The sequence below is a fragment of the Nyctereutes procyonoides genome, unplaced genomic scaffold, assembly GCF_905146905.1.
Source record: "Nyctereutes procyonoides isolate TBG_1078 unplaced genomic scaffold, NYPRO_anot_genome, whole genome shotgun sequence".
NCBI lineage: Eukaryota > Metazoa > Chordata > Mammalia > Carnivora > Canidae > Nyctereutes > Nyctereutes procyonoides.
In genome coordinates this window covers 5,481,206-5,508,839 of record NW_026575036.1, presented here as the reverse complement: position 1 = coordinate 5,508,839, position 27,634 = coordinate 5,481,206, and the positions used below count along the sequence as shown (strand labels likewise).

The window sequence follows — 27,634 nt, the reverse complement described above, 5'->3', positions numbered from 1 at the left end:
TTAAGTTCACATAACTCTTTATTTTTTTTAATATAACCAACTTTTGATACAGTGTTATCTATCAGACATAGGCCTATTACAGAAAAGGAGTGATTTCAGCTCATAACAGCTGTAGGAATGTAAACAAAGTATTAATACAAATGATATTAGCAAATAAGATATTGCTATATCTCTCTGTAAAACTATAAACCTTTTGAAACCATATCCCTCTCTGACATACCAGACCAAGTTGTTGGCTAAGTAGAGAACAACCTAGCTAAATCTGCTCCAAAGCTAAATCAGAAAGAGTAACTTAAATCCCTACGTTTACATAAGCAGTTTTGTGTTGTAAAGATCAAATAATTTACGTATCTTTTTCCAATATTCTAATACTTCCTCCTGAAATCATTATTAAATTAGTGCAGTCATTTACCTTATTGTGACTTTTGCTATTTGGAATTTTATGTTGTTCTAGAAATGCCTTTTTTAATCAAAATAATCTTCTAAATCAATATTTGGATCTAGTAGGTCTTCTCCATATGATGAAAGATCCGTCTGATTTAAAATTAAGTTTTCAAACGTTTCTTCTAAGTCTGTTTCACCAATTAGGACAGCTCCCATCATTTGCCCATTCTGCATGACAACTTTGACATATTCTTGTCCTTTGGTACATCTCAGCATTAATTCATGATCTGAACCTAAACCTTGGGCATTGTATTTTCCCAGCAACACAACCTAAATGTAGGAATAAAAACATAAAGGAAACACTATGTAGTTATACTGTGTTATGCTAGAGTGGCCAGCAGGAAAATCTATTCATGAAAATTGGGGAGTGTCTCAAAGAAAACATTTGAATGGCATTGCATTTATGTATGGATGACACCACCACACAATTTCCATGAACATTAAAAATATCTAGTGAATTAAATATGTAGGATCTGGACTACATCAGCTTAGAATCATGAAGAAAAAACTTGCCTCAGAGTAAAGAGGAGTAAATAGTACGTATGGCAAAGCAGGTGGTTCAAAAATAATAAACAAACATATTTATTTTTAGAGATCAGGGTAGAGGACCAGAGTCCCAAGCAAACTCCATGCTAAGCACACATTCAGATGTGGGGCTCAATCTCATATCTGTGAGATCAGGACCTGAGCTGAAACCAAGAGTAAGTCACTTAACTCAGTGAACCACCCAGGCACTCCACACCTGATTCATTCTTGAGTGCTATGGGTACAATAGCTTTTGGTTCCTCTCACAAAGCAATACTGAATCTCAGAATGTACCAGCAGAGAATAAGCCTGGAAGAGACATCTAATTTTCTCATTTGAGTAAGTATTTACATGGTTTTAGTTACAAGACTTAATAAAAAGACACTAATTTGCTTATCTTGCTTACCTTATAGTTAAAAAATTTTGTTACATGAGCAAAAAGTTCAAAGCTGAAGTCCAGGTCAATAGATTCTCCTAAAATAGCTGCAGCCATGCATTTCGCTGCATACCATCCCATCTGTCTAGCCTGGGTCCACAACCTCATCTGGAAAAAAAACATGAGATAAAATTTTTCATTGACCTTGTTTTAAAAATGCTAGCACCTTAACGAACCCTGACAGTCCTCGAGACTGGCTAGGTCTAGCAAGTTTGATGACTAGTTGGGATTTTCTTTGCCATAGAAGCAGTCATCAATCCACACTAACTGAACGATTTTGCTGTTTCATAATTCTATCCAAATTACTGCCTTTAAAATTAAAGGATGCTACCAAATCTGTATGTTTCAATAAACTATTACAAATAACTAAAACACTTCAGGAGGTAAATCAGGTAAGAATACTAATTAACCAGTCTTCTTTTTCAGAATAAATTCATCAATGGCATAAGTAGAGATGACGAATTATCACTGGAAATTCATTTCTAATCCTTCGGTAGGCAATATATAAGTTGGCATCCAGCCCTAGGAAATCTTACCATATTTCAGCAACCAGTCCTAGGAATTTGTTTTAAATTCTTCCATTATTAATTTCTTCTTTACTGTATGTTTATTTCTACAAAGTTTCAGGAATACCTGATAGAACACTGGCCTTGAAACTCAAGAGATTTAAATATCAAATCTTCTATATATTTAACTTTTCATTTTTATTTAATTAATAGCCTTAATTTCTTTACCTGAAATGCATATTACCTATTCCATGGCTATTGAGAGACTTAAATAAGCTAGCCTATGCCCTGGTAACTAAATTGGTCTTAAAACAAGCTGGCACTTTAGAAACAAGCTGAAAGCACTCTTCCTATGATTGTTATCTCTGCTGTATGTAAAAACAAAGAACTGAAGCTGCCTCTTAAAATACATCTAGCTCTTCTGCTACTTAACACTCCGTAGTTAATCTGAGGAACTAAAACCCCCACTTGTGGAGCTGGTCTCTCACCGAATGTTGTGTAGTTCTTTTATCTGTAATGTCTACCTGTGTGTCTACTCCTAAGACCACCTCAACTATGGTCATAGTCTGAGTATTGTCCTCAAGGACTTCTGCTCTGCCATGGGGAAGCCGGCAGCACTGAGGGCAGGAGGAAGTGGCCACCCAGTTGGACAGAGCTGTTCAGCTGAGGAAGGGTGTTCACTCTAGGAAGTTTTTTTCAGTCATAATTCCCACAGAAACAGAACTGGGTCCTCAGGATCCCATAAGGTCATCATCTATACAGTTAGTTATTCATCTAAAGCTGCACTGTTCGGTCTGGTAGCCACTAAACAAATGGAGCTACTGAAACTTAAATGTAAATAAAATTCAGTTTCTCACTCATACTCAGCACATTTTAAGTGCTCAATAGAGATATGTAACTAGTGGCTACTTAACTAGACAGTGCTGATCAAAGTATTTAAAGATGAAAAACAAAGTAACAGCCCATAATTCTTTTTAAATCACAAGACCTCCCAGTCTGTTCCATCACTATAATATCTTACCAAAGGGGAAAAATTCTTTTTTTTTTTTTAATGTCACAAAAAACTCTGTGATAGTTTCCTACTTAAAGTAGCAAAGTGGGGGCACCTGGGTGGCTCAGTGGTTGAGTGTCTGCCTTCAGCTCAGCGTGTGATCCTGGAGTTCTGGGATCAAGTCCCAAATTGGGCTCCCTGCATGGAGCCTGCTTCTCCCTCTGCCTATGTCTCTCTCTCTGTCTCTCATGAATAAATAAAGTTTTAAAGAAAAATAAAAAGGTATGATCATAGATGCTGGCTCACCTGCTGCCAGAATGGGCTGGGTGGCCAGGACGCGGTACAGATATCACCCGCAGCATAGACATCAGAGACAGACGTGTGCATGTGAGCATCCACTTTCAGGCCACCATCTTCTCCTAGATCAAACTAAACAATGTTCCTGATAAGCATATGTGGGAAGAAAAATGAAAGATGTCGTCTTCATTCTCAAGTAAAAGAACAAGTCAAATTTTTGCACCTTGGTATGCTGATGTGTAGGGAGAAAGTAAAGAACAGTTGCAAAGTTAAGACCTCTCAGCTGAATCTTCAGGGAACCAAAATCCTAGTAGGACAGACCAACTCAAAAATTCTTACATTTGCATCAAGAACACTCAGTAACCATGTGACTACACCACTCATAATAATAATAATCCTCAATTAGGTAAGCTTCAAGTGCTAGATAGTTTCTCTAAAGGAATCATTTGTAATAATTCGTAGGTGACTGTCTCATCAACCTTTAGACAAATGAGTTGTGCATTATGTCCCATTAATGAGGACCCTTATGCTGGGATGTTAACTGCTTAAAGACTGTAGGCAATACGAAATACTGCAAATCAAAACATGAATGTAAACTAAATTGTTTTCAGCTTCCTTAAAACAGTTTTACACTAAAACAATGAATGGTTATTTAGGCTTGAGAATTAGATATCTCATACTACTTTAAAAATATTCATAGGACAAAAAATTTCACCTTACATTGTTGCCACAGAGAAAAGGTTCTGTATTTGGTATAACTCCTGTAGCACTGACAATGAAATCACAGCCGTATGTCTTTTCATTAGTCAATTCCACATATACGGGCCATGCTTCTTTAAAAGAAACAAAAAAACCCAACTTTATTTTCAAATGAAATCACCACCAGCTATCATTAGCATTATGTGTAATGTCTAGAACAAAGAGTGAAAGAAAAAGGCAGGAGAGGACTTTAAAACATACACCTTGACAATTCTTATAAAGTACACATTTGCTTAAGCGATTATAAAGCAATCCATACTGCCTCCATATTTTGGGTATACTTAACACAATTATGGCATTCTAAACATTTTCCTTCAAATTCAAAGAACTTCTAACAAAATGAATTTAAAACTGGTAATCACTTTATAAATTATTTCTTTAAAAGTATTGAACTATTTACTTCACTGAGAGTTTAGTCCAAATAGATTACTTCCTTTTCAATCTTTTCCTACATTCATATTCAAACTCTTAACACTACTTTTTTCCATGGAAAAATTCAAAGAATTCAAAAACAGTGGACTATCTCATATGCTAATTCAGCTGAGTGTATTTCTTCAAATGGTGGTAATTCTCACAGGAAGTGTGGAATAGGGATTAGATCATCTCTAACTCCCAAATTTATAGGTTTTTACTGTTTGATTTGGGGAAGTCACTTCACCTCTGAGATCGTAAAGGATTTTTTTTAGTTTGTATTTGTTTTGATCTGCAAGATATTCTGACTGACTCACAGAACTGTGGTGGTCATTTGCACCACGAAGTCCTATGTAAAATGTAAAACTAAATACAAATTATCAGGAAACTTGAAGACTAAGCAATAAAAATGAAATGACTTGTATTAAGTAATGGTTTCATTTTTACTTTTTATGTTTAAATTCCATATGGAAATTAAAAGTTTTTAACACAGTGAGATTAAGTTTTCTTTTTAAATTAGTGGTTATTTTAGTTTTTATTTTATTACTTACCTTTATCAGTTGTGACTGACTGATTACAATGGTCTCTGGGAAAAGGTAAGGACTTTTTCTTAGAAATTCTAAATTCTTCTTGAAGGTAAATCTTCTTTACTTCACACATAGTTTCAATGTGGACCTTATGAGAAAACTAAAAGAAATACTGGTCACCGTAACAATTCCCCAAAAAACGAAATGGGTTACTGATGATAAAAAAATTACAATACCTGTAGAAACATAAAGAAAAAAAAATCTTACAATATAAATGGAAACACACTAGATGTTCCAAAATAAACCTTGATTTCTGTGCGTGAAGGGAGTGAGCAGAAATCCATTCAGAACTCAAAAGAACTAGTTCCAATGGGAAGTGACACCAAGTGCACAATTTTTAATATAAACCTCAGTGATAATTATACAGTTTTTAAAAACTAACAACTGCTAGAGACGATAAGCCCATGCCCAATTACTGTTATATCCCAGAACCTTAGTAAAGTGCCAAGTATGTAGGAGATAATATTTACTGAACCAAACTGCTGAAGTTCTCAGGTTAAAAATACTATTAATCTCAGGATCTGAAGGTGCAGGAAGAAATGATTTTGTATAATTTCTATCACAAAAATCAGATTTATCATGAAGCCAGCTCCCCTCCAAACTACTCAAGGCTGAAAAGAAATGATACATAGTAATAAGGACTCCATGTATGCCCCCTACATGTAGCATCTCCAATGCTCCTTACAGTATTTAAATATCACAGTCTCTTAACTATTTAAAAACAGAAAGATCTAATAAATAAAATGAGTAACAGCAAGTCATCTGCTTATCCAATTAGGGTGTTAAACATATATTTTATTTAGAATTTGTCTAATAACCTTTCAAATATTATATATCAAGTGACCGTTAAGAAAAGATTAATTTAAAATAGGATAGCTATGCTCACTGTAGTCTAGGCCTGAAAATCTCTAGCTGAGGAATTAAAAAGAAGGGCTGGAATCAGGGAAATACAAATCAAAACCACAATGAGATACCACCTCACACCAGTGAGAATGGGGAAAATTAACAAGGCAGGAAACAACAAATGTTGGAGAGGATGCGGAGAAAAGGGAACACTCTTACACTGTTGGTGGGAATGTGAACTGGTGCAGCCACTCTGGAAAACTGTGTGGAGGTTCCTCAAAGAGTTAAAAATAGACCTGCCCTATGACCCAGCAATTGCACTGTTAGGGATTTACCCCAAAGATTCAGATGCAATGAAACGCCGGGACACCTGCACCCTGATGTTTCTAGCAGCCATGTCCACAATAGCCAAACTGTGGAAGGAGCCTTGGTGTCAATCGAAAGATGAATGGATAAAGAAGATGTGGTCTATGTATACAATGGAATGTTCCTCAGCCATTAGAAACGACAAATACCCACCATTTGCTTCGAAGTGGATGGAACTGGAGGGTATTATGCTGAGTGAAGTAAGTCAATCGGAGAAAGACAGTGTATGTTCTCATTCATTTGGGGAATATGAATAATAGTGAAAGGGAATGAATATAAGGGAAGGGAGAAGAAATGTGTGGGAAATATCAGAAAGGGAGACAGAACATAAAAACTCCTAACTCTGGGAAACGAACTAGGGGTGGTGGAGGGGGAGGAGGGCGGGGGGTGGGGGTGAATGGGTGACGGGCACTGAGGGGGACACTTGACGGGATGAGCACTGGGTGTTATTCTGTATGTTGGTAAACTGAACACCAATAAAAATTAATTTATTAAAAAAAAAAAAAGAAGGGCTAGAGTTAGATGAATGAGATACTCACTTATCTTTAATACGGAATTGGGCCAAGTGCCACTGGTTCTGTCTGTCCTAGAGCTTTGGACCTAGCAGTTGTCTGACTTACTTGTAATCAGTCTTTATGAATGGTTCAAGAATCTGAAATTGTATCTTAGGCATATTTAATTAGTATATGAATACATACCTCTTTTGTACCTTTAAGATTCAAGCCTTCATGCCAATCAGGTCCCAAGGCACTGCCCAAATTACCAGCACCAGATTTGGTTTGTGCTTCCTTTTTCCTTCCTAAAAAGATAAACCTAATTAAAAATTCAAATGATCTAAGAATTGCCAGGTAGAAAAGTATACTTGTGTTCTCAAGCTTTTAGGCAATATTAGGATTCTCATACATACATACAGCATGACTAAACTAAGTTACCTGAATTGATCATTATTTTAATGTTTTGTGATATAGAGCTATGAAATGAATTATCTTTCAATCAAGTGTTGAGTATAAACACAATGTGTTTGGGGGATGTTAGTACATGGTTAATATGAAGGGTAGGATCTACGTGATAAGAGGTTGATGATATCCAAAATATATAAAGAACTACAACTTGGTAACAAAAATACAACCAAAATAAAAATGGGCATAGGACCTGAACAGACAGCTGTTTCCAAAGACATACAGCTGGTTAACAGGGACATCACTAACCATCAGAGAAGTACAAATCAAAACCACAATGAATTATCACCCTACACTTGTAGAATGGCTAGAATCAAAAAGATAAGAACAAATAAGTCTTGGTGAGGGTGTGGAGAAACAAGATCCCTCATGCACTGTTGATGGGAATGCAAATTGGTACAGCCATTGTTTAAAAAAAAAAAGTGTGGAGGTTCCTCAAAAAATTAAAAATAGAATTACAAATAAATGAATAGATACACAGAATTACCATATGATCCAGGAAATGAAACACTAATTCAAAAAGATGTACCCCTATGTTAACTGCAGCATTATTTGGAAACAAGCTATGGAAGCAATCCAAGTGTACATCCACTGATGAATGGATAAAGAAGATGTGGGGTATATATGCAATGGAATATTTTTCGGCCATTAAAAAGGAATGAGATCTTGCCATGTACAACATGGATGGAGCTAAAGGGTATTATGCTAAATGAAGTCAGAGAGAGAAGACAAGCTCCATATGATTTCACTCAGGTGGAATTTAAGAAACAAAAAACAAACTAAGAACCAGCCTCCCATACAGAAAACTGGTGGCTGCCAGTGGAGAGGTGGGTGGGTGGAAGGGTGAAATAAAGGGGATTAGGAATACGCTTATCATGAGGAGCACTGAATAATGTACAAAATTGTTGAACCATTTTATTGTATACCTGAAACTAACATTTTATGTTAAACTTAAGTAAAATTGTTTTAAATAAATGCATGCAAATTAAACTAGAAAAAATATTTTAAAACAACAAAATGGAGCAGAAACAGGCTCAGGTATAGAGAACTGGTGGTTGCCACAAGGGAGGCACTGGTGCGCAGGCAAAACAGGTGAACAAGAGTAAGAAGTACGAACTTCCAGTTATGAATAAATCACAGGGCTGTAAAGTGCAGCACAGGAAATACAGTCAATACTGTAATAACTTTGTACCGTGACGGAGGGTAAGTAAGCCTACTAAGGTGACCATATTGTAATGTATAAAAATACTGAATCACTATTCTTGAACACCTGAAACTAATATATTGTAGTTATAATTCAATAAAATATCAGCCAATTTTTAAACATTTTGTCAACTTTTAGCACCCTCAAAATTTATAAATTCTTTTTGAACTGTATAAACCAAAAGTTTTAAAAAAAAGATCTTATAATAAAAAAACTAGGTTTGTATCCATGCTTTTTTAACTAACTGCATTTTTTTGTAAAATTACTTGAGGTGCTATCCAGTTGTACCATCTGTCTGCAAAGATGCAGATGGGCTGATTCATTTATTTCACTTATATTTCCAGTTTTAATTATATATATTTGTCATTAAAAAATGCTGGAAAATCTGTCATATAAGATACAGAAATAAATATTACCTATATTTCTATTCCCAACTATAATACTTTGCTCAATATTCTTATAGCCTTTTTCTATATAGCTAAGAAACTAGATAGTTTCATCTGTGAATCAATGAATTAGATGCTAGATTTACCTTCAGTTGTATATCTGGTTCTTTTATGTGCAATTCTAGCCTCTGGTTTTTCAGCAATGAGCTTTGAAGTCAAGAATTCAGCTGCTCCTGCATCGAAGAACGTATTCCCAATAGCTTTATCTTTAATGGCCCAAATGACTTCACAGCCTTCAATTTCATACCTAAACGGAATATTAAAATTATTTGGACCAATTTCGAAAGTCTGAGAAGAAATCTCTGTATTTGCAAATAATAATTATCTCTGAAGACAAAAGAAAGTAATTTAAGGCGAATTGACCAAGAATGATTATAACTAGGAATGTAATACTCTTTCAGGATAAAAAGAGTTAAAGTAGAATAAAGAAATTTAACCAGTTCATTGAAAGAACATAAAAATAACAAACATATGTAACTGAGTATCAGATAAAATTTCATTGCAATGACCATCACTTCTAGAGTTCCAGTTTCCCCAACACAGTTATTATATGGATATTCCCCAGGGTTCTATGAGTGAGCAGTGCTTTGTTGATATGGTTATAGTGTAATCAATAATGGGTGGATGGATGGCATACAGTTACAATACTAGAATACCTCACTTTTGTAACAAGTCGTATATTCAACTTGTTGTATACTCAAAGCACGACATTATAGAAGGAGATATAAAAAGGAGAGAATAAGAGTCATTAACTAAAATTTTAACTTTGTTATAAAGGAACCATTACCCTGCAATCCTTTCCCTTTGCCCCAGAAATTTCCAGCCATCCAGCCAAAGAAAGATCAGTTCACAAAAAAATCAAGAAAGGAATGGCCTTGGTGTACATAGGCCATCAGAACTCATGAGATGGCCAGAGTTCCTGCACATTTGCTTTATCTCTAGTTTTGGTCATGGAGAATGTGGTTTGCCTAGTATTTATTTCACCAAGTCCCTGAAGTCCATTAGATTTTTCTGCTATTAATACTTGTTTTGGTGTTAACTGATGAACTGGGACAATCCCAGACAAACAGGATACATGGTCATTTTAAATATACTAAGATTCTACTTGAACCTGTAATGGTACTAAGAGTATCATATGTTAAGAACTTTTAATGCTGACTTCTGGTCAAAGTATTGTCTTCATGTCACAGACGCTATAACATAACACGTGGACTTTTCAAGGCTAATCGATAAACAGATGATACAAAAAAGAAGGTCTAGTACATCTGACTTCAGGTCACCTGACAATCCTGCTTTCTGACAATATGGTAAAGGATCTCCCTGCCACATCTAATGAGCCTTTATTTTTCCTGCTCCCCTATGGCAAAAATAAGTATTTACAGTTACTCAATTTCAGATTCTTTGGAGAATATTCTATTTTATGGTGCTTAGGTCATACAGGATTACTGATGAGCAGAAAACAAAATATACAAATATTCAGTAATATTTTAATTTACATATAGGCACATCATTATTATGAAATACTTTCTTTAGCTTTTATAAATTAGAAATTCTACCATTTTCTAAAAATTTTAAAATAATGTAATAGTATAACACATTATCAGTATAGCTTAAAATACCAATGCTTGACTTATAGGCCACAGTAATAAGTAACAAATCCCGTACATGCCCTACCTCACAGGACACCTTGTGTACTCCCCTTAGTCTATGAACTATGCCCTCAGAAAGGCATAATCACAGAGATATCACACAAAGCAGAAATACTTTCATTTTTAAAACCAGTCTTAAAAAAATAAAGTGAGGTACAGTTTTGTGAAATTATTTTTTTTTAAAAGTCTGTTTGAAATGGAAAGGATTAACCTACACTAGTAAAGAAGAAAACTACACTGAAGAAAGTCAGCATTAGCCTCAGGGGAACACGAGGACTACTGAAAAATACAACGTGTTTGTGTATGTCATTTTTCGTCATGAGATGACAAACACTTGATCATCACTGGACCTAAGCTGAGACAACAGCACTATATATGGCTTTTCTTTAGGAATTTTATTTAATTATATAGTCTATCTCCAACCTAAAGAAAATGAGGAACAGAAAGTTGTAAGACTTTGAACATTTCTGAATGTAGGAAAATTTGCCAATATAAATATTAATAGTATTAAGTTATACTTCTGGTCATCACTGATGGGAGAAAGTTTGTCATGTGCCTCCCTCCTTTTGGCCCTGTTTGGGTTTGACTTAGTTTTCTTCTCTGCAGTTCCCCATACAATGCCAAATACTTCACAGTTACAAGAATGACTGACATTCCTAGTATTCAGGCAATTTAGGACTCGTTTACAAGCTTCCACTGGGATTCACCATCCTGTCAAAAAAAAGGAGCAAAAACCTAGTCCGAGAATTAGAATGGACAGGGCTTTGGCAAATTCAAATTTTGATACAAATTTGTCCTCTTTGTAGTTGGACTCAACTTTCTAGTCTGAATAGTCTGACTATTCCAGGTCAGCCATCCATCAGAAGATAAAATCACAAAGAGAATCAATGCTCTATATATCATAGCAGGATATTTATTCCTCAATGTTTTTTGATCTTGAAATATCATCTTAAAATAGTATTTTATATTAATTTATGTGTTCACATTTTCTAACTTTCAAAAACCCAAGAGCTGGAATACCACATATCTTGAAATAGGAGTCATGGGCCAGATGGGTAACCATATGAGTGAAGCAGGGTGAGTATAAATAGTGGTGGGGGCTGTGGCTAGAAATCTCTAAAAGTGAGCACATTTGAATTGTTTTTCAGTACACTACATGCTTACCATCTATGGGTCATATCTATGCAGTCACCTGTGTGTGACCCCTTGAGACATAAAACATTCCCTGAAGTCATGTTTACAATGAGACTTCTGCAACTATAAATTCCATGTAAAACTAAAAAAGATAAAGTCGATATTTTCCTTGAAAATATATGAAAAACAATTACATTTATCTTTGAATTTCGGAATACCGAGATGTTTTCTAGTCTGCCAATAATCACATGAATCCTCGAACAGTGTTTAAATAGTATTTTAAAATAATACTTACACTAGTTCAAGTGCGATGCCGCCATTCCCTATAATCATTACTCTTTTAGCTTTAGTAAGCTGTTTCTGAAATTCCTGTTTTAAAAACAAAATGAGACAATGTTTCACAAATAGTGGGCAAACCTTGAAGCAAGAGGCTTTGCTGTTATTTTTTAAATGTAAGAATTTTATCCAATTTACAAAGGAACAGAATAAATCTCACTTTCCAACTCTGCAGGACACATCTTCCCAATATTACAAGTGCTGTTTCACCCAAGCTGCCTTCAGAGCGATGCCTCAGACTTTTCTTGCCTTTTAGGTCATTACATTTAGAATAGTTCCAAATTTCAGCAAGAGGCATGACCTCTAGTCCGTCACATTCCCAACTACTTGATCAGATCAATTTACTAACAGGACTGATTTGTATCCTGCATACAGGATTATTCTTTTTCATCTAGTTCTTCAGTTGACACTTTCTGTGGAGTCACTCAACACTAAAAACTTGCAGGAAGAGTCCCTGCTCTAGGAGTTAGTAACTTGGGCAAGTTACCTTGGATTCTTCAACTATAAATGGAAAAAAAAGCGACTCAATCTCATTAGGTCTCTGTAAGCATTAAGATAATATAAATAGGGCAGCTTGGGTGGCTCAGCGGTTTAGTACCACCTTCCACCCAGGGCATGATCCTGGGGACCTGGTATCGAGTCCCACATGGGGCTCCCCAGAGGGAGCCTGCCTATGTCTTTGCCTCTCTGTGTCTCTCATGAATACATAAAATCTTTTAAAAAAAATTAAGATAATATAAATAAAGCTATTAGAAGAGGGCACAATAATGTCTAACATTTATCAGAAAAAAAATGTTATGTTCTTATAAGACAATAATTGATGTCTCTCCCACCCTGCACTTCTGCCCTCTAAAAAAGATCACAATGTGCTTAGGGAAGCCATGTTCATTTTTATGGCACTTCCAAAAGTACAGAATAGTCCCACTGTTTCACGGTGACACCTGAATAGCCAAATTCCTCTTCCTACAATGTCAAGTTACCATTTCTATTAAATTCATCCAAAAACTTACTGTAATAGTCAGTAACCACTGCAACTGACTTGTTTAAAATGCTACAAAAAAAAAAAAAAAAGCCTGAAGTTAATTTTAGCTTGTGCTACACTGAGCAAAGTAAATAATTTAAGATCCATTAAAAAAACTGGATGTGGAGATGAATGGCATGAGTTTAAATTGTACTTCTGGTAACTTTTACTATACATAAATAACGTCTCCATCAGAGTTTTCTATTTGTAAAGTGGGAGTAATACTGTTACAGGATTATCATAAGCAGCCAGTGAGTTCATATATGTGGAGGAACACAGTTATGAACTCAATCTCTGGTAACAGGAACTTGAAATGTCTACGAGAAGATAATAAAGTTTTTCTAGTTGTCTCAAAATCCCTATTTCATTAAAAACAAGCTGAAAGAAAACATCAGTTTTCAAGAATATAAAACATTATTAATAAATGTAAATTATCACCCTGTGAACAGAACCACAACAATGAGCTTGAGTTGTAAGATAGAATTTTTTTTTAAAGATTTTATTTATTCATGAGAGACAGAGAGAGAGAGAAAGAGAGAGAGAGAGAGAGAGAGAGAGAGAGAGAGAGAGAGGCAGAGACACAGGCTCCATGCAGGGAGCCCAATGCAGGACTTGATCCCGGGACCCTGGGATCATGCCCTGAGTTAAAGGCAGACACTCAACCACTGAACCACCCAGGCGTCCCAGTCCCGGTAAGATAGAATATTATGACTGGTTGGGGCAGCCCGGGTGGCTCAGCGGTTTGGTGCGACCTTCGGCCTGGGGCCTGATCCTGGAGACTCGGGATCGAGTCCCACATTGGGCTCCCTGCATGGAGCCTGCTTCTCCCTTTGCCTGTGTCTCTGCCACTCTCTCTCTCTGACTCTCATGAATAAATAAATGAAATCTTTAAACAAACAAACAAAAAGAATATTATGACTGGCAACCAGAAAGAGCTTCTTGGCAAGAAGGGTCAATGAAGTCAGAAGCCCTGAAATCCGTTACCAGAAGCTGTGGAAGGTTCCACAGAGTTTTACCTTTTTGGGATAATTTATTATGGTTCCTAAGCAGAACAATAACCAAATGAATTTTTCCGTTCTGGGATTCCGTCATGATTCTGTACCTCAAATCTTCTGAATGTTAACTTCTTTGCTAAGGGGTAAGTTCAGTAAGTTTGGGATATGCTTTATGTTTTTGGAAAAAGACCATTTTTTAGGTTGCAAATCACATATTCCCAAAGTACAATAATAAACGTATGCATAATGTAAGTTAAAACCTTTAGCCTAGTTTTTATATCTGGGACACATCGGACAATGGAAAGAACACAGAGCATCAGCATGAACTAAAAAACAGGGAAAATTATCAGCTACAACCTATCTGAAATTGGCAATAATAAAACACTGTAACTATTTTCTGGTTTATGGATCATTAAAAAACTCTTCCAAGATTTAGGAATTAACACTGTGAGTACTTTGATTCAAATACAGAAAAATCTAAGAAATATTCATGTTCCTTTCCTATGACCCAACCCCAGAATGTTACCTGAGCACTGTCTGTATCACGGATTCCTAATACATAAGGATTTCCTTCACATATCAACTTTGGTTTAGCTCCAGCACACAGACAGAGTTTCTTATACACATGCTGACTGCCATCTCCTGTTAAAATGCACTGTAAAAACACAGAGGAAGGAAGGGGAAGGGAGAAACATTTACCCATGGGTAGGTACAATTTCATTTCAAATAAAAAATTCAAGAAAGCAAAAACACATTAATGTTGCATCTTGGTGGCACTCAATACTGTGTTACAGCGATTGCAAATCAAAGTAAACTTAAGAATGCAGTCTCCCATCCAGTCAGTGATCTGCCATCATTTTGGGGTCATGAACCATTCTGGGAATCTGGTGAAAACTATCTCTCCCTGAAAGGTACATTCACACCAGAATTTTGCTTAAAACTTAATCTCATGATATTCGGGGAGGTATGTTGACCTCATGTTAGAAACTAAACATTTAGAATTTTTTTAATTGAACATTCTGATGTTATACCCAGGGCAGGCCTTAATGTACATTTCTGATCTCAGTGGAAATTACTGTAGTTAGATCTAGTAATTCTAATGGTTTTAAGACTTAAAACTGGTATGGGTACAGGGGAGTACAATGTGGCAGAAAAGGTTACAATGTATGTCTTCTTAATCTAAAAACATCAAAAGTGCTCAAAAAGAAAAAAAAAAAAAAAAGAAACCAGTATAGTTTTCTTAGGTACAAATAACAATCACTTTATCAGCAAATAAATGCTCTTTGGGGATATTTTCATATTAAGTGAAAAATATATTAACCTTAAATCTGAGCATGTACTAGCTTTAAAGTTCTTTATATTAATTTTTGATTGAGTCTGGATTTGAACCTAAAATATATATTTGAAATCCATTGTTTTTGTTCTGTAATATCAAACAAAAACCTACATATAAGTAGTAGCCCTTTGTAAGTATATGTGTGTGTGTGTATACACACACACACACACACACACACACACACACATATGACTATGAGATACCAGACTTTTTCAGAGTGGTTTAGAGATTGTGTCCTGTGTGTGTTTATAAAACATGGCAAATTGTAACTATAGCACTTGATAGCGACTGAGACTTTGTTAACCATTGTAACTCTCCAACTGCATAGCAAATACATAAAGCTAATATTTCAACACAATATAATGGGTATACAAATTCTGTACAAGCCTTCCTGCAGATAATATAGTTAGAATTTTATCTGACAAACAGAAGTTATACACATTGAGCAAATTTAAAAAAATAATTTGCACTTAACTACTGTAAAAACAAACACATAAACTCTTCATTGACTACTGTTAAATTTTTGGAAGTAGACATGAAGATAAAACACAATCTGTAATTCATTAAAGAATATAAAGGATAAGAGAATACACACATGATCTCATTTAGGACACTTTCAACAGTAATGGGAAGCACTGATTTATTCACATGCCCAAATATGAATTCCCTCACAATTTATTAGTATACCTTTGAGCACACATCTATTTGAAAATTAACAGACACAAATGTTATATGGGATATATACTACTGTAAATATTAGGATTCATTCTGGTTTTGGGATTCAGATTTATTTTTTTCTCATAAAATTCAGTACTTTTTCTTATTTATTTTTTTCTATTTGTTTTGAATGTGTCATATGTGTGTTTTCTCCCTAAGGAAGAACTCACAAATTAGAGCTGCTTTAGAGAAACAACTGCAAACTCTACTGCCCATCTTGCCTGAAGCTCATCTGAGGATACTGCTGATCACCTGGCAACACTTTCCTGAGCCTGCTGTCTGCATTCCCACATGCAGTGGGTTACTGGGTCCTGCTGAGTTTATAGTGGAAATGTCACTCATATCTGGGCTGTTCTTTCCCATTACACTGTCCCTTAGTTCAGGCCTTCTACCATCCTGGATCACTGCAGCCACCTTCTGATCTGATTGCTGGCCACAAGAGACTCACACCAGCTTATCCTCAACACTGTTATCAGATCTGCCTTCCTAGGACAGTATATCATCACTCTGCCTCCACTGATGATAAATGAATTTCCTGGCATGATGCAAACAGCTCTTTGCAGCCCTATTTGTTTGGCCTCATCTGCCCATCTCCTTTCCTTGTCCCCATCTAGAGTCCTCTGACAGCGTCACTCTTCCATATGCCCCTTTCCTTTGCTTTCAGCCTTTGAATAACCAACCTCCTTTTCTTTCCTACAATGCCCCTAATTAAGAACTCTTACTTCACTCACCTTTTAAACCTGTTCAAACATTACTCCCTCTGTGAAGTCCTCCCAAATCCCTCATATCAGCCCTTTGATAAGAGTTCAGTGACTGTGCTTTGCATGTCCCTAGCATCATATGCATGCACGTGTATATTCCCCACAACACTGGGAGCTCCCAGGGCAGGTTCCCTGTAATGTTCCTGTCATATCCCAGCACTTAACATGGTGTCCAGAACAAAGTAGACACCATACAAACATTAATGCTCATGTAAAATGTAAAACCTAAAATGCTAAATCAAACTAATTATATAATCCCAATGAACTCACAAGAAGTGTAAGTTTTCCCAGTAATAATACAAATCAATGTCACTAAACTTTATATGCTAGGGCTCTTGGCCATGGTGGGGCTACAGATGGGGTCAAAAGAAAGCAGGCAAAAATTCATCAAGATTGAACAGTGGATAGTAATTAAGGAAAAAAAAATCCTCTTACGTGTTCTTTACTTTTCAGTTGCTTTACTTCGGATTGTATAACCTTAATGTTGGGAAAGCGATTTTCTAACATGGTTTTTGGTTGCTCTTCAACATCAAACTCCTCTAATACTTTAGAAACCTGTATTAAATCCAAAAGGTAAAAATGTATGTTTTTAATAAATGTTTCCTTTTAAAAAATTTAAATAATAAAAATACTGTCACTTCTTTTTATACACTACTTACTTCATGTACTTACTTTCATAAAATAAAGTCAGCCAGTCACATCACATACAGCATAAAGAGGGCCAACTCCGCATTTTAAGACCTGAACTCAAGTATTAGTCCTAGCACTCAGGCAGGGCAGCCAGGTCACTGCACCTTAGTCTCCTAGCCTGCAAAATGAGGGCTGACTCTACTTACTTCTGCATACTTTCACCACACAGCTTGTCGATTTCCTTATCCTTACAGTTTTCTCTGTCCATTCATTAGCTAACTTTATTGTGATCTGGCCTTCAGACTCTTTCTTATTGTCCACACCTAGTAGCATCCTCTTGGACTCACTTTTCTTCCTGTGCAGCTGTGACTCCACTGTAGATCATATCATGTTTTGCCCAAACTCTACTTCCTTGCTCTCTTATCTTTAACCATTACCCTGCAAAGCTGCAACCACAGATCCAACTACTGCTTTCTCCAGTCCTATACCTGGTCTGTCGTGGAAGGACCACACCTTGCAGATAGCATGTGACCTCAGCTACCCCTTAACTACTACTTGGAAATCCTACTACACAGCCCCTAGTAGTTTTCAAACCTTTTAGTTTCAAGACTCCTTTACAATACTCCTACAGATAACTGAGGACTCCAAAGAACTATTGTCCATGTGAGTTAAACCCAGTGATATCTGCTATATCATAAGAAACCTGAGAAAAATTTAAAATATTTAAATCAATTAGAATAAAAAATCCAAAACATGTTAAACATTTTATAATATCCTTTTAATAAAAATTAACAATTTTTCCAAAAGAAATTAAGAAGAATGGTACTGTTTTATGTTTTTGCAAATTTCTTTAATGTCTGGTCTTAATAAAAGATCTGCTTCTGCATTCCAACTATTGCAGTATGTTAATTTGACTGAAGTATATGAAGACGGTTCAGCCTCACACAGATATGCAGCCTTTTCAGGCAGCTGTTAATTCTTTGATGTTACACTAAAACCCAACAAGCATGGTTTCTTAAAGATTAGTTGTAATGTAGAATTTGAAACCATATCAAAATAATCTTTCATACTCTGTTACCGTGAAGTCCACTGGTCTATCTTGCACTTTGAATGGATCTTGTAACATCACATTCATAATCTGGACAATAGTGGTTTCCTAAGTTATGGAAATCTTCCCAACATTAACACATTTCAAATCACTACAATATCAAAAAAATCATTATTATCACCAACAATCTCACCAGAGAAGTCTTTAAGTACTATAAGACTCAGAGTGAAGACCTAAGTTTTCCAAAATTCTAATTCTGGCTTGAAAGCTCTAATTGGCAACAAATACTGTCACTTGTATCCCTTGAAGGGATAGGCTTATTTCACTCATTTTCCAAATATGACAAAACTTTAGTTTGTCAGTTGTTCTTTCAAGTAAAGTTGGTGTTCAACTTGGCAACTGCACAACTGCTTTTCCTTGAGACACTACCACTCCTGTGCGTAGAACAAGTGCCTATGCCTACATCCCATTCCATCATACATGGTATTAAAAAGATGTGCAGTTTAAGAGTCAGGATTTAGTAAAGTTAGCATTTTTTTTTTACTGACTTTAATTCATTTAACTGTGTTTGTGGCAGAGAAGAATACAGGGACCTCTAGTACACTTTAGCCATGGTTGTTCTTATACAATAGGTGTTTAAGGGTCAATATAGTGAGAAGAGCAACATCTTCCATCCCTCAGTAATTTTTCCAAATGTTCATTGTTCTGTTTCCCAAACACATTCTATCCTCCTCTGCATTCCCAGCAAATAATTTTACTTCTAGGTTCAAGGAGACTAAAAACTCTTACTACTTCTTTCCACCATCTATACATTTCTCCCCTTAGTCTGCCTTCCTTGACCGGTTTTTACCTTTTCAAGGTGAATCCAGCAATCTGTGCTCTATATCCCACTGTCTCTCACCTCCTCAGAACTCTTTCCTTATTCTGTATTCCTTATTTTCCTTTATCTACAGCCTTTCCTACTGATTTCTTAATATCAACAGGTAAACAAGCTAAAGTATCTTTCATCTTAAAAGAATAAAACTCAACTTAATGCTAATCCTCATGTCCTCTATTTGCTGCCACCCATCTTTTCTACCTTTCCAATTAAATTCCAAAAAAGAAAAGTTATGGTGACTTCATGTTAGAGTTACCTTCACTAACTTCTGAAAACAGTATAAACTGCCTCAAAGTCACCAAGATTTTACTAGATATAGGCACTTTTTTGAGTCATTGTCTGACCTTACTATTCCTGTAGATCTGACACCACTGACCTTTTTAAAAAAAAAAAAAAATGAGACAGATTAAGGGGGCACCTTAATCTTTTTTTTTTTTTTTTTAAAGATTTTATTTATTTATTCATGAGAGGCAAGAGAGAAAGAGAGGCAGAGACAAAGGCAGAGGGAGAAGCAGGCTCCATGCAGGGAGCCCAATGTGGGACTCGATCCTGGATCTCCAGGATCACACCCCGGGCCGAAGGCGGCACTAAATCGCTGAGCTACCAGGGCTGTTCCTGACCACTTCTCTTAATTAAATTTTTGCCTTCCATGTCTTCAGAGATACTCCTCTTTCATAGTTCTTCTCCTCAAACTAGACTAATAAGAGTGGCTGTTTTCAGGTCTTCCTTTCTCTGTGATCTTCCTTTAAATGTCAGTGTTCCACAGGACCCTGCTCCTGGGCTCTTTCATTGTATAAATTGCATCCCATGCCTATGGCTCAGCTGACACTGAGACAATGATGAATACTAAGTTATCATCTCCAGTGTTCTCACCTACTGGAAATCCTCCAAAAGTATGGCATCATCTAAATCTGGATAAAATAGAATTCTGTACCTAGCATACAAGCCCATAATGGTCTGGTCCCTGTCTACTGGTTCCACCTCACACTTCATACTCTAGCAGCACTGAATTAGTACCTCTTACAGCATATTGCACAGCCACATACTTTCATGCACCTGGCACTTGCCTGCCTCCATTTATCTCTTACAGACATGGGAAAACCTACTACTCTTTCAGTCTCAGTTTCAATGTACCCTTCCTTGTAAAGCCTTTCTGGGTCCCCAAAGGCAGGCTTTGGCACTCATTCATAATACATTTATAAAAATGATTATGCACATATTGCAATATGACCTCAGCTGTTTTTGTTTTTTGCCACAATGAGGACAATTCCCATATTGTATGATAACTATGTCTTACAGATTTGTTGCCCCAATAGAAAGGAATCATTCTGAGAAAGTGCTACTCATTAACCATGAGGGCCATGGAGCCAAAGGACCTGTATTCAAAACCTATCTATATACACCTCAGACATTTACCCAACCTCACTATGACTCATTTACCTCAACTGTAAGTAGGGTAATAAAAGAATTTACTTCATAGAGTTACTTAAGGATTAAACTAATACATTTAAAACATTTAGAAGTTTGGTGCATAGTAAATGTTCTAGAAGTAATGTGAGTTATTATTAATAATCTTTTTTCTCCTTTAGAAGTTACACATGCCATGAAAGCAAACAGTACCTAATATAAAATAAAATGTGCCTCTTTTTCATTCTCTGAATCTCACACTACCCCACCACTACTGCTGTCCCTTGATTCCAGAGATAATCAGTAGTGACTTTCTGTTGTATGTTCTATACTTTCTATCTCTATATTCTGGGTGCCTAGCACACTGGTTGATACATTGTATAAATGCTCAAAAAATGAGAAAAAGGATGCAATTTCCTACTCCTGAATATTAAGACTAGCTGATATTTGCATGTTTGTTATTCCAAAGCACTTTCACATGTTAGTAGATCTTAAACTCTCAACCTTGTTAAGTAAGCAAGGAAGGTATTATCCTAATATTAGGAAGGTATTATCCTAATATTTTAAGTGAAGCAACTGAGATAGAGATTAGCCAAGGCTAACCAAGCAGCCAGTAAATAAGTTAGGCCTAAAACCTAAGAATTTTTCTCCTTCTACTGTACAAAATTTACAAAATTAGCAAACATTGAACTCAAGTCTTATAACTACGTAAGAGTTACACCAAATTCATTCTGGAAAACACTTGCAAGGCCCAGCAATACATTCTGATCCTTTAAATGAATATATATGCTTTCTCTTTTAAGAGACTGATAGCCATAATTTATTCTCTTGTTCTCTCAATCCTGCCGTAAGTCCTTTGGCTGTACCTAGGTAGTAAGATCTTTTACATACCTCCAAGCAGGTTATAAAGGATCAACATACTGTTTTAAATTACCTTTGGTCTTAGGGGTTTACAACATGAGAAAGTTTTATTATCAGACTATAAGGGAAAACTTATATTAAAGATTATGGTAGGATTCTTCCCTGAATTATGGGAACAAAAGATTTACTTATGTAATTTTTTGCATAGGCACTATAACTTCAGTATATGCATAATTTATAAATATGTAAATATACATATATTAGGACATCAGTCGAAACTTTTTTGATGTGAGGTACACCATATCAAAAATGTTTAGAGATGACTATTCTATGATATCATGACCCAAATGATTTCAGACTCCTAATGTAATGATATGATGCATGTAATGTAAATTCATGGAACTACTAAGTGTTTTGAGATGCTTATTACACATCTGAAACATTATCTGCAAGTGTAAACTTGCCTAGGAAGCACTTTTCTGATTTGCGAAGGCACACATTTATACACATACACTATATACATATGTATATATACAACTGCAATAAATCGGACATCCAAATGTATTTGTATTCATAGTTACATTTGCATAGCATTTTTCCTCAAAAGAGCTTTATTTAAAATTTTCTGAGAAGTAATTCTGAGTGGGAGGAAAAGATGGGAAGAAAGAAAAGGACTACAAATTCAAATCATTTGAGTACTTTTTGTATTCAATTTAATTCTAATCTGAGCTTTGATTTTAAAATGACTATCAAAAGAACATTTGTCCTTTTAAACATCTGAAAACTGTAATTACACTACTATCAAAGTCACTGAAACTTAAAAACATTAATACTGAGATGCCTGGGGTGGCTCAGTGGTTGAGTGTCTGCCTTTGTCTCAGGTCCTGATCCCAGAGTCCTGGGATCGAGTCCTGCATCAGGCTCATTGCAGGAGCCTGTTTCTCCTTCTGCTTATGTCTCTGCCTCTCTCTCTCTCATGAATAAATTAATATTTTTAAAATAAAATAAATAAAAACTAAGAACATGAATACTAAGAAAGTTATAAATAGATTCTTACCTGCTTGAAATTTGTAACCGCTTTAATAACAGGGTGAGCTGTTATCAGGAGGATATCTTCTGATGGAAACTGAATAGCCAACTTATAAAAAAAAAAAAGTTGGGAGAAAATATATGGTAAATAAGATTAAGTGTTAATATATATATACCATGGGGGATAATGCAACTTTAATAATGTTACTAACCTGGAAAACTATAAACTCACTTTTCAACATCTAATGGTTTCCATTACTCTGGGGCTTGTTCCTATTTATAGGGTGGTGGTGAGTAATGCTCAACTCTGATATTGACAAAACGAAGGATATATTTATACTAAACACAACAAAGACCTGCTGAACAAGAAACATGATGCAAAGAGGTATTCCTTAACTACTTTACATACCAATTTAAAGTCATGCAGAGAAAGAGAGGAAAATATTTTCCTAATTAACAGTTAAACCAGCTTCTATTTATTTTAAAATAATATTTTCGGGATCCCTGGGTGTGCAGCGGTTTGGCGCCTGCCTTTGGCCCGGGGCGCGATCCTGGAGACCCAGGATCGAGTCCCACATCGGGCTCCCGGTGCATGGAGCCTGCTTCTCCCTCTGCCTGTGTCTCTGCCTCTCTCTCTCTGTGTGACTATCATAAATAAATAAACAAATAAATAAATAAAAACATTAAAATAATATTTTCACTTCCTTGCACAAGTATAATATTACAGCAAATCCTTACTAATAATAAAAATTCAGACTCCTAGCCTGACTTTTCCCAAATGCTTTGGCATCACTATTCTGCCTCTTCCAAATGTTGAACCAGTATACACCCTGGAAAAACAGAACCATTTTAGTATTAGCTTCAACAGAATTGGGCAGCCCAGGTGGCTCAGCGGTTTAGTGCCGCCTTCAGCCCAGGGTGTGATCCTGGAGACCCAGGATTGAGTCCCACGTCGGGCTCCCTGCATGGAGCCTGCTTCTCCCTCTGCCTGTGTCTCTGCTCCTCCCTCCCTCCTCCCTCCCTCCCTCCCTCCCCCTCGAATAAATAAAATCTTAAAAAAAAAAAAAAAAGAACAATTTAGAGGCTTAACTTGCCATTTTTTCATCATTTTCTTCTGGCTACAACCTCTCTGTTTCCCACTTTAAACTTCTTGAAAGAATCTTCTTAAATTATACTCCGGTTCCTCAACTCCACCAAGTGGAGAAATAGTTCACTGCAGAAATAGTTCTTTACCTTATATACCACTGTAACTGAGCATGTTCAATCAAAAAACTATTAGAATAAAATGAATTCAGTAAAATTCCAGGATACAAAATTGATACGCAGAAGTGGTCAAATTTCTATACGCTAATAATGATCTATCAGGGAGAGAAATTAAGAAAACAATCCCATTTACAACTGCATCAACAACTGCATCCCATTTGCAACTGCATCAACTAGGAGTAAATTTAAACAAAGAAGTGAAAGATATATATTCTGAAAAGAAATTTAGGAAGACAAAAATAAATGGAATGATCTACCATGCTCATGGATTAGAAGACTTATGACTTAGTGTTGTTAAAATGTCCATACTACCCAAAGCAATCTACAGATTCAATGCAATTCCCATCAAAATACCAATGGCATTTTTCACAGAACTGGAAAAAGAATCCTAAAATTTGTATGAAACTGCAGAAAATCCCAAATAGCAAGGCAATCTTGAGAAAGAAGAACGAAGCTAGAGGTGTTATGCTCCCTGATTGCAAACCATACTATAAAGCTGTATTAACCAAAGTAGTATGGTACTGGCACAAAAATGGACACACAGATCAATGGAATGGAACACATAGCTCAGAAAGAAGCCCATAGATGGTCAATTAATCTCTGATAAAGGAGGCAAGAATGTACAATAGGGGAAAAAGTCTCTTCATAAATAATATTGCAAAAACTGGACAGCTTACATGCCAAAGAATAAAACTGGACCACTACCTTACATCATATATGAACATACATTCAAAAGGGATTAATGACCTGAATATAAGACTTGAAACCATAACACTAAAAGAAAACACAGGTAATAAGCATTTTGACACCAGTCTTCGCAATATTTTTTGAACTATTTTCCTCAGGCAAGGTAAAACAAAAAGCTTAAAAGCTAACACAAGCAAATGAAATTAAATCAAATTAAGAATTTTTTGCAAAGAGAAGGAAACCATCAACAAAACAAAAAGACAACCTAATGAATGGGAAAGGATATCATACATCTAATTGAGGTTAATAAAATATTACACAATATTAAATTTCTTTTTAAGTGGGGAGAAACTGAATAGACATTTTCCCAAAGAAGACATGCAGATGGTCAACACCCTTGAAAACATGCTCAGCATCACTAATCAGGGAAACGCAAATCAAAACCACAGTGAGACATCACCTCATACCTGTCCCACTGGCTATTATCAAAGAGATAGGAAATAACAAGAGTTGGTGAGGATACGGAGAAAAGGGATCCATTGTATACTGCTATTGGGAATGTAAATTGGTGCAGCTCCTATGGAAAACAGTATGGAGGTGCCTCAAAAAATTAAAAACAGAACTACCATATGACCCATCAATTCTACTTCTGGATATTTACCTGAAGAAAACAAAAACAGCAATTCAAAGAGATACAGGCACTCCTATGCTCACTGCAGCATTATTTACAATAGCCAAGCTAGGGAAGCAACCTAAGCATCCACCGATAGACGAATGGATTAAAAAGATGTGGTATGAAATATTATTATTCAACTATAAGATAAATGAAATCTTGTCATTTGTGACAACATGAATGACCCAGGGAGTATTATGTTGAGTGAAATAAGTCAGAGAAGATAAATACCATATAATTTCACTTATTTGTGGAAACTAAAAAAACAAACAAAACAGATTCATAGATACGAGAAACAGGCTGTTGATTACCAGACGGGAAAGAGGTTGGGGGTGGGGGAGGCAGGCAAATTAGGTTAAAGGGATTAAGAAGAACAAATTTCCAGTTATAAAATAAGCCATAGGGATGTAATGTACAGCATACAGAACATAATCAACAATATCGTAATAACTTTCTATAGTGATAGAGAGTAACTAGACCTACTGAGGTGATCATTTCATAATGTATGAAAATATCCAATCACTATGAGACACAGACACCTATAGGATATCGTACGTCAATACTTCAATAAAGAAAAAAAAGAGCATCTTCTATTCACCTATACATCCTTAAATTCCACCAATTCTTTTTAATATCACTTTATTTGAACTTTCTATAATAACTTGATAATATTACCACTCTCTTTACCTTTCTTTTCTTTGTTTTTCTATGATTTATTTCCCTACTTTGTTTTCATTGCTACACCTGGCCCTCAAAATTTCTTTATACTACTAAATTCGCCTTCCAATTGGCCTACCAGTCTCATTTTAACCAGCTGCCCCTGCCCCAAACACACTGGAACTAATCACCTCTCAAAATTTTTCATTTGACCACATTTGGCCACAGCTCCTACTCGCAAGTTCTTATTAAATTCTTAGCAAGACTTACGTGATCTGGTCTCTGCCAACCTTTCTGGCTTCATCTCCGCTTACCTCCCCTCAACACCACGTACTTTGAACTTTGCTGCTCTCAGGTAGTGCCATGCTTTTCCACCTGACATTATATCCTAGCCTCCCTTCAGACCATCTGATTGTTCATGTCTACTTGGTGAACTTCTGCCCATTGTTCTATACTGAAACAAAAGGATCCCATCAATTCATGCCCTACCAACTCTTCAGGCACCCTAAATTGGAACGATTTATCCACATGACTCTTCTACTAGACTGTGAGTCCTAAAAGGAAGTAGCATGCTTTGTTTATAAATAACTAATCAGCTCTTAGTACGCTGTCTAGATCTTAAGTGTTTACTTGGTGGGGGGGGAAAAAAAAAAGGAAAATACAGACCTGGAGACAAAAGTTTGCAAACAACTCGAATTTCTTGCACTACTTCTGTGACTTCAATAACTGCTTATATTTACTTAAAATGTTTACTTAACAACGACAAAAAAAAAATCTAGTCCTTTTTAGACTAAATATCTATCTATCTATATCTATAGTCTGATTAGTCACTATAATCAGAAAAGCACTCCCCAGCTACATTTAATCCCTTGCCGGTTGTTTTACAAAACATTACTAAAGATGAAATCTCTTTTAATCTTGGGAGTTCAAAGTATAGGAAACAACGTAAGGGTTTAATCAGTTATTGACGATGAACTAAGGACCTGGCGTTTACTTGGAAGCTGGAATTCAAACAACTAACTAAGAAAGGAGGCTACGAATTTTCTGACCAAGTACTTCTTAGTTTTAAGGCCTCTTGCTGGGAGGTGGCGCAGCAGTTTAGCGCCTGCCTTTGGCCCAGGGCGCGATCCTGGAGACCCGGGATCGAATCCCACATCGGGCTCCCGGTGCATGGAGCCTGCTTCTCCCTCTGCCTGTGTCTCTGCCTCTCTCTCTCTCTCTCTCTCTCTCTGACTATCATAAAATAAATGAAAATCAAAAAAAAAAAAATTAAGGCCTCTTGCTGCTCTGGCATGACTAGGCCCAGAGTCTGATTCCGTCGGCTTCGGGGTCCCCTTCCGAAACACCTGCTCCCCACTCCTCCCTGCGGCTGAGCGAAACGAGAGGTACTAAGAACTTCGTCGAAGGGCCACCTCACAGTCTCTAATACCTGGAGAGCAAGAAGGAGTGGGGGTGGGGGGTGGGGGGTGGGGGCGGGGAAGGAAGCGGCTAACAGGGATCTAGAGAAAGGCCGTTGGGAGAGACGGGAGGGTGCCCTGAGCGCCACCGCCCCCAGGCCGGGGAAGAGGCCGAACTCTGAGGCCCCAGCTTACCTGCTCAGCACAGGTGACACCCGCGATGCCTCCGCCGACCACCACGAACCTCCCTGCCGTCGAGGGAGGGCGCGCGGCCTCCATGCTCTCAAACTCCTTGGTGGCTTACCAACAACCAGGACGCGAGCCCCGGGAGCGAGCGCTTTGGAAGCGGAAGTCAAGCTGGGCGGCCACTTCCGGTGCCCGC

The 27,634-nt window shown here is 36.6% G+C and overlaps 1 protein-coding gene across 2 annotated transcripts; it reads right to left on the bottom strand.

Annotated features, from left to right (window-relative positions):
- PYROXD1 (pyridine nucleotide-disulphide oxidoreductase domain 1) lies at window positions 1–27,634 on the bottom strand. Of its 2 annotated transcripts, XM_055318575.1 has the most exons (12): window positions 27,448–27,633; window positions 22,604–22,684; window positions 17,159–17,278; window positions 14,436–14,564; window positions 11,853–11,926; window positions 8,861–9,021; window positions 6,864–6,964; window positions 4,921–5,056; window positions 3,920–4,032; window positions 3,209–3,331; window positions 1,376–1,513; window positions 1–714 (listed from the first exon to the last, which is right to left on the bottom strand). In XM_055318575.1, exons 1-12 carry the CDS (start codon window positions 27,529–27,531, stop codon window positions 466–468), a joined length of 1,509 nt encoding a protein of 502 aa, XP_055174550.1. In that variant the 5' UTR covers window positions 27,532–27,633; the 3' UTR covers window positions 1–465. The 2 variants fall into 2 exon arrangements, with proteins under 2 accessions (XP_055174550.1, XP_055174551.1); XM_055318576.1 differs by lacking the exon at window positions 17,159–17,278 and having other exon boundaries at window positions 27,448–27,634.

Coding starts and splice junctions, on each gene's coding strand:
- PYROXD1 (XM_055318575.1), bottom strand. CDS start 27,531: ATGGAGGCCGCGCGCCCTCCCTCGACGGCAGGGAGGTTCGTGGTGGTC. Junction 17,279..22,603: donor CGGTTACAAATTTCAAGCAG/GTAAGAATCTAT, acceptor GATTTAATACAG/GTTTCTAAAGTATTAGAGGA. Junction 14,565..17,158: donor AACTGAAAAGTAAAGAACAC/GTAAGAGGATTT, acceptor GTGTTTTTACAG/TGCATTTTAACAGGAGATGG.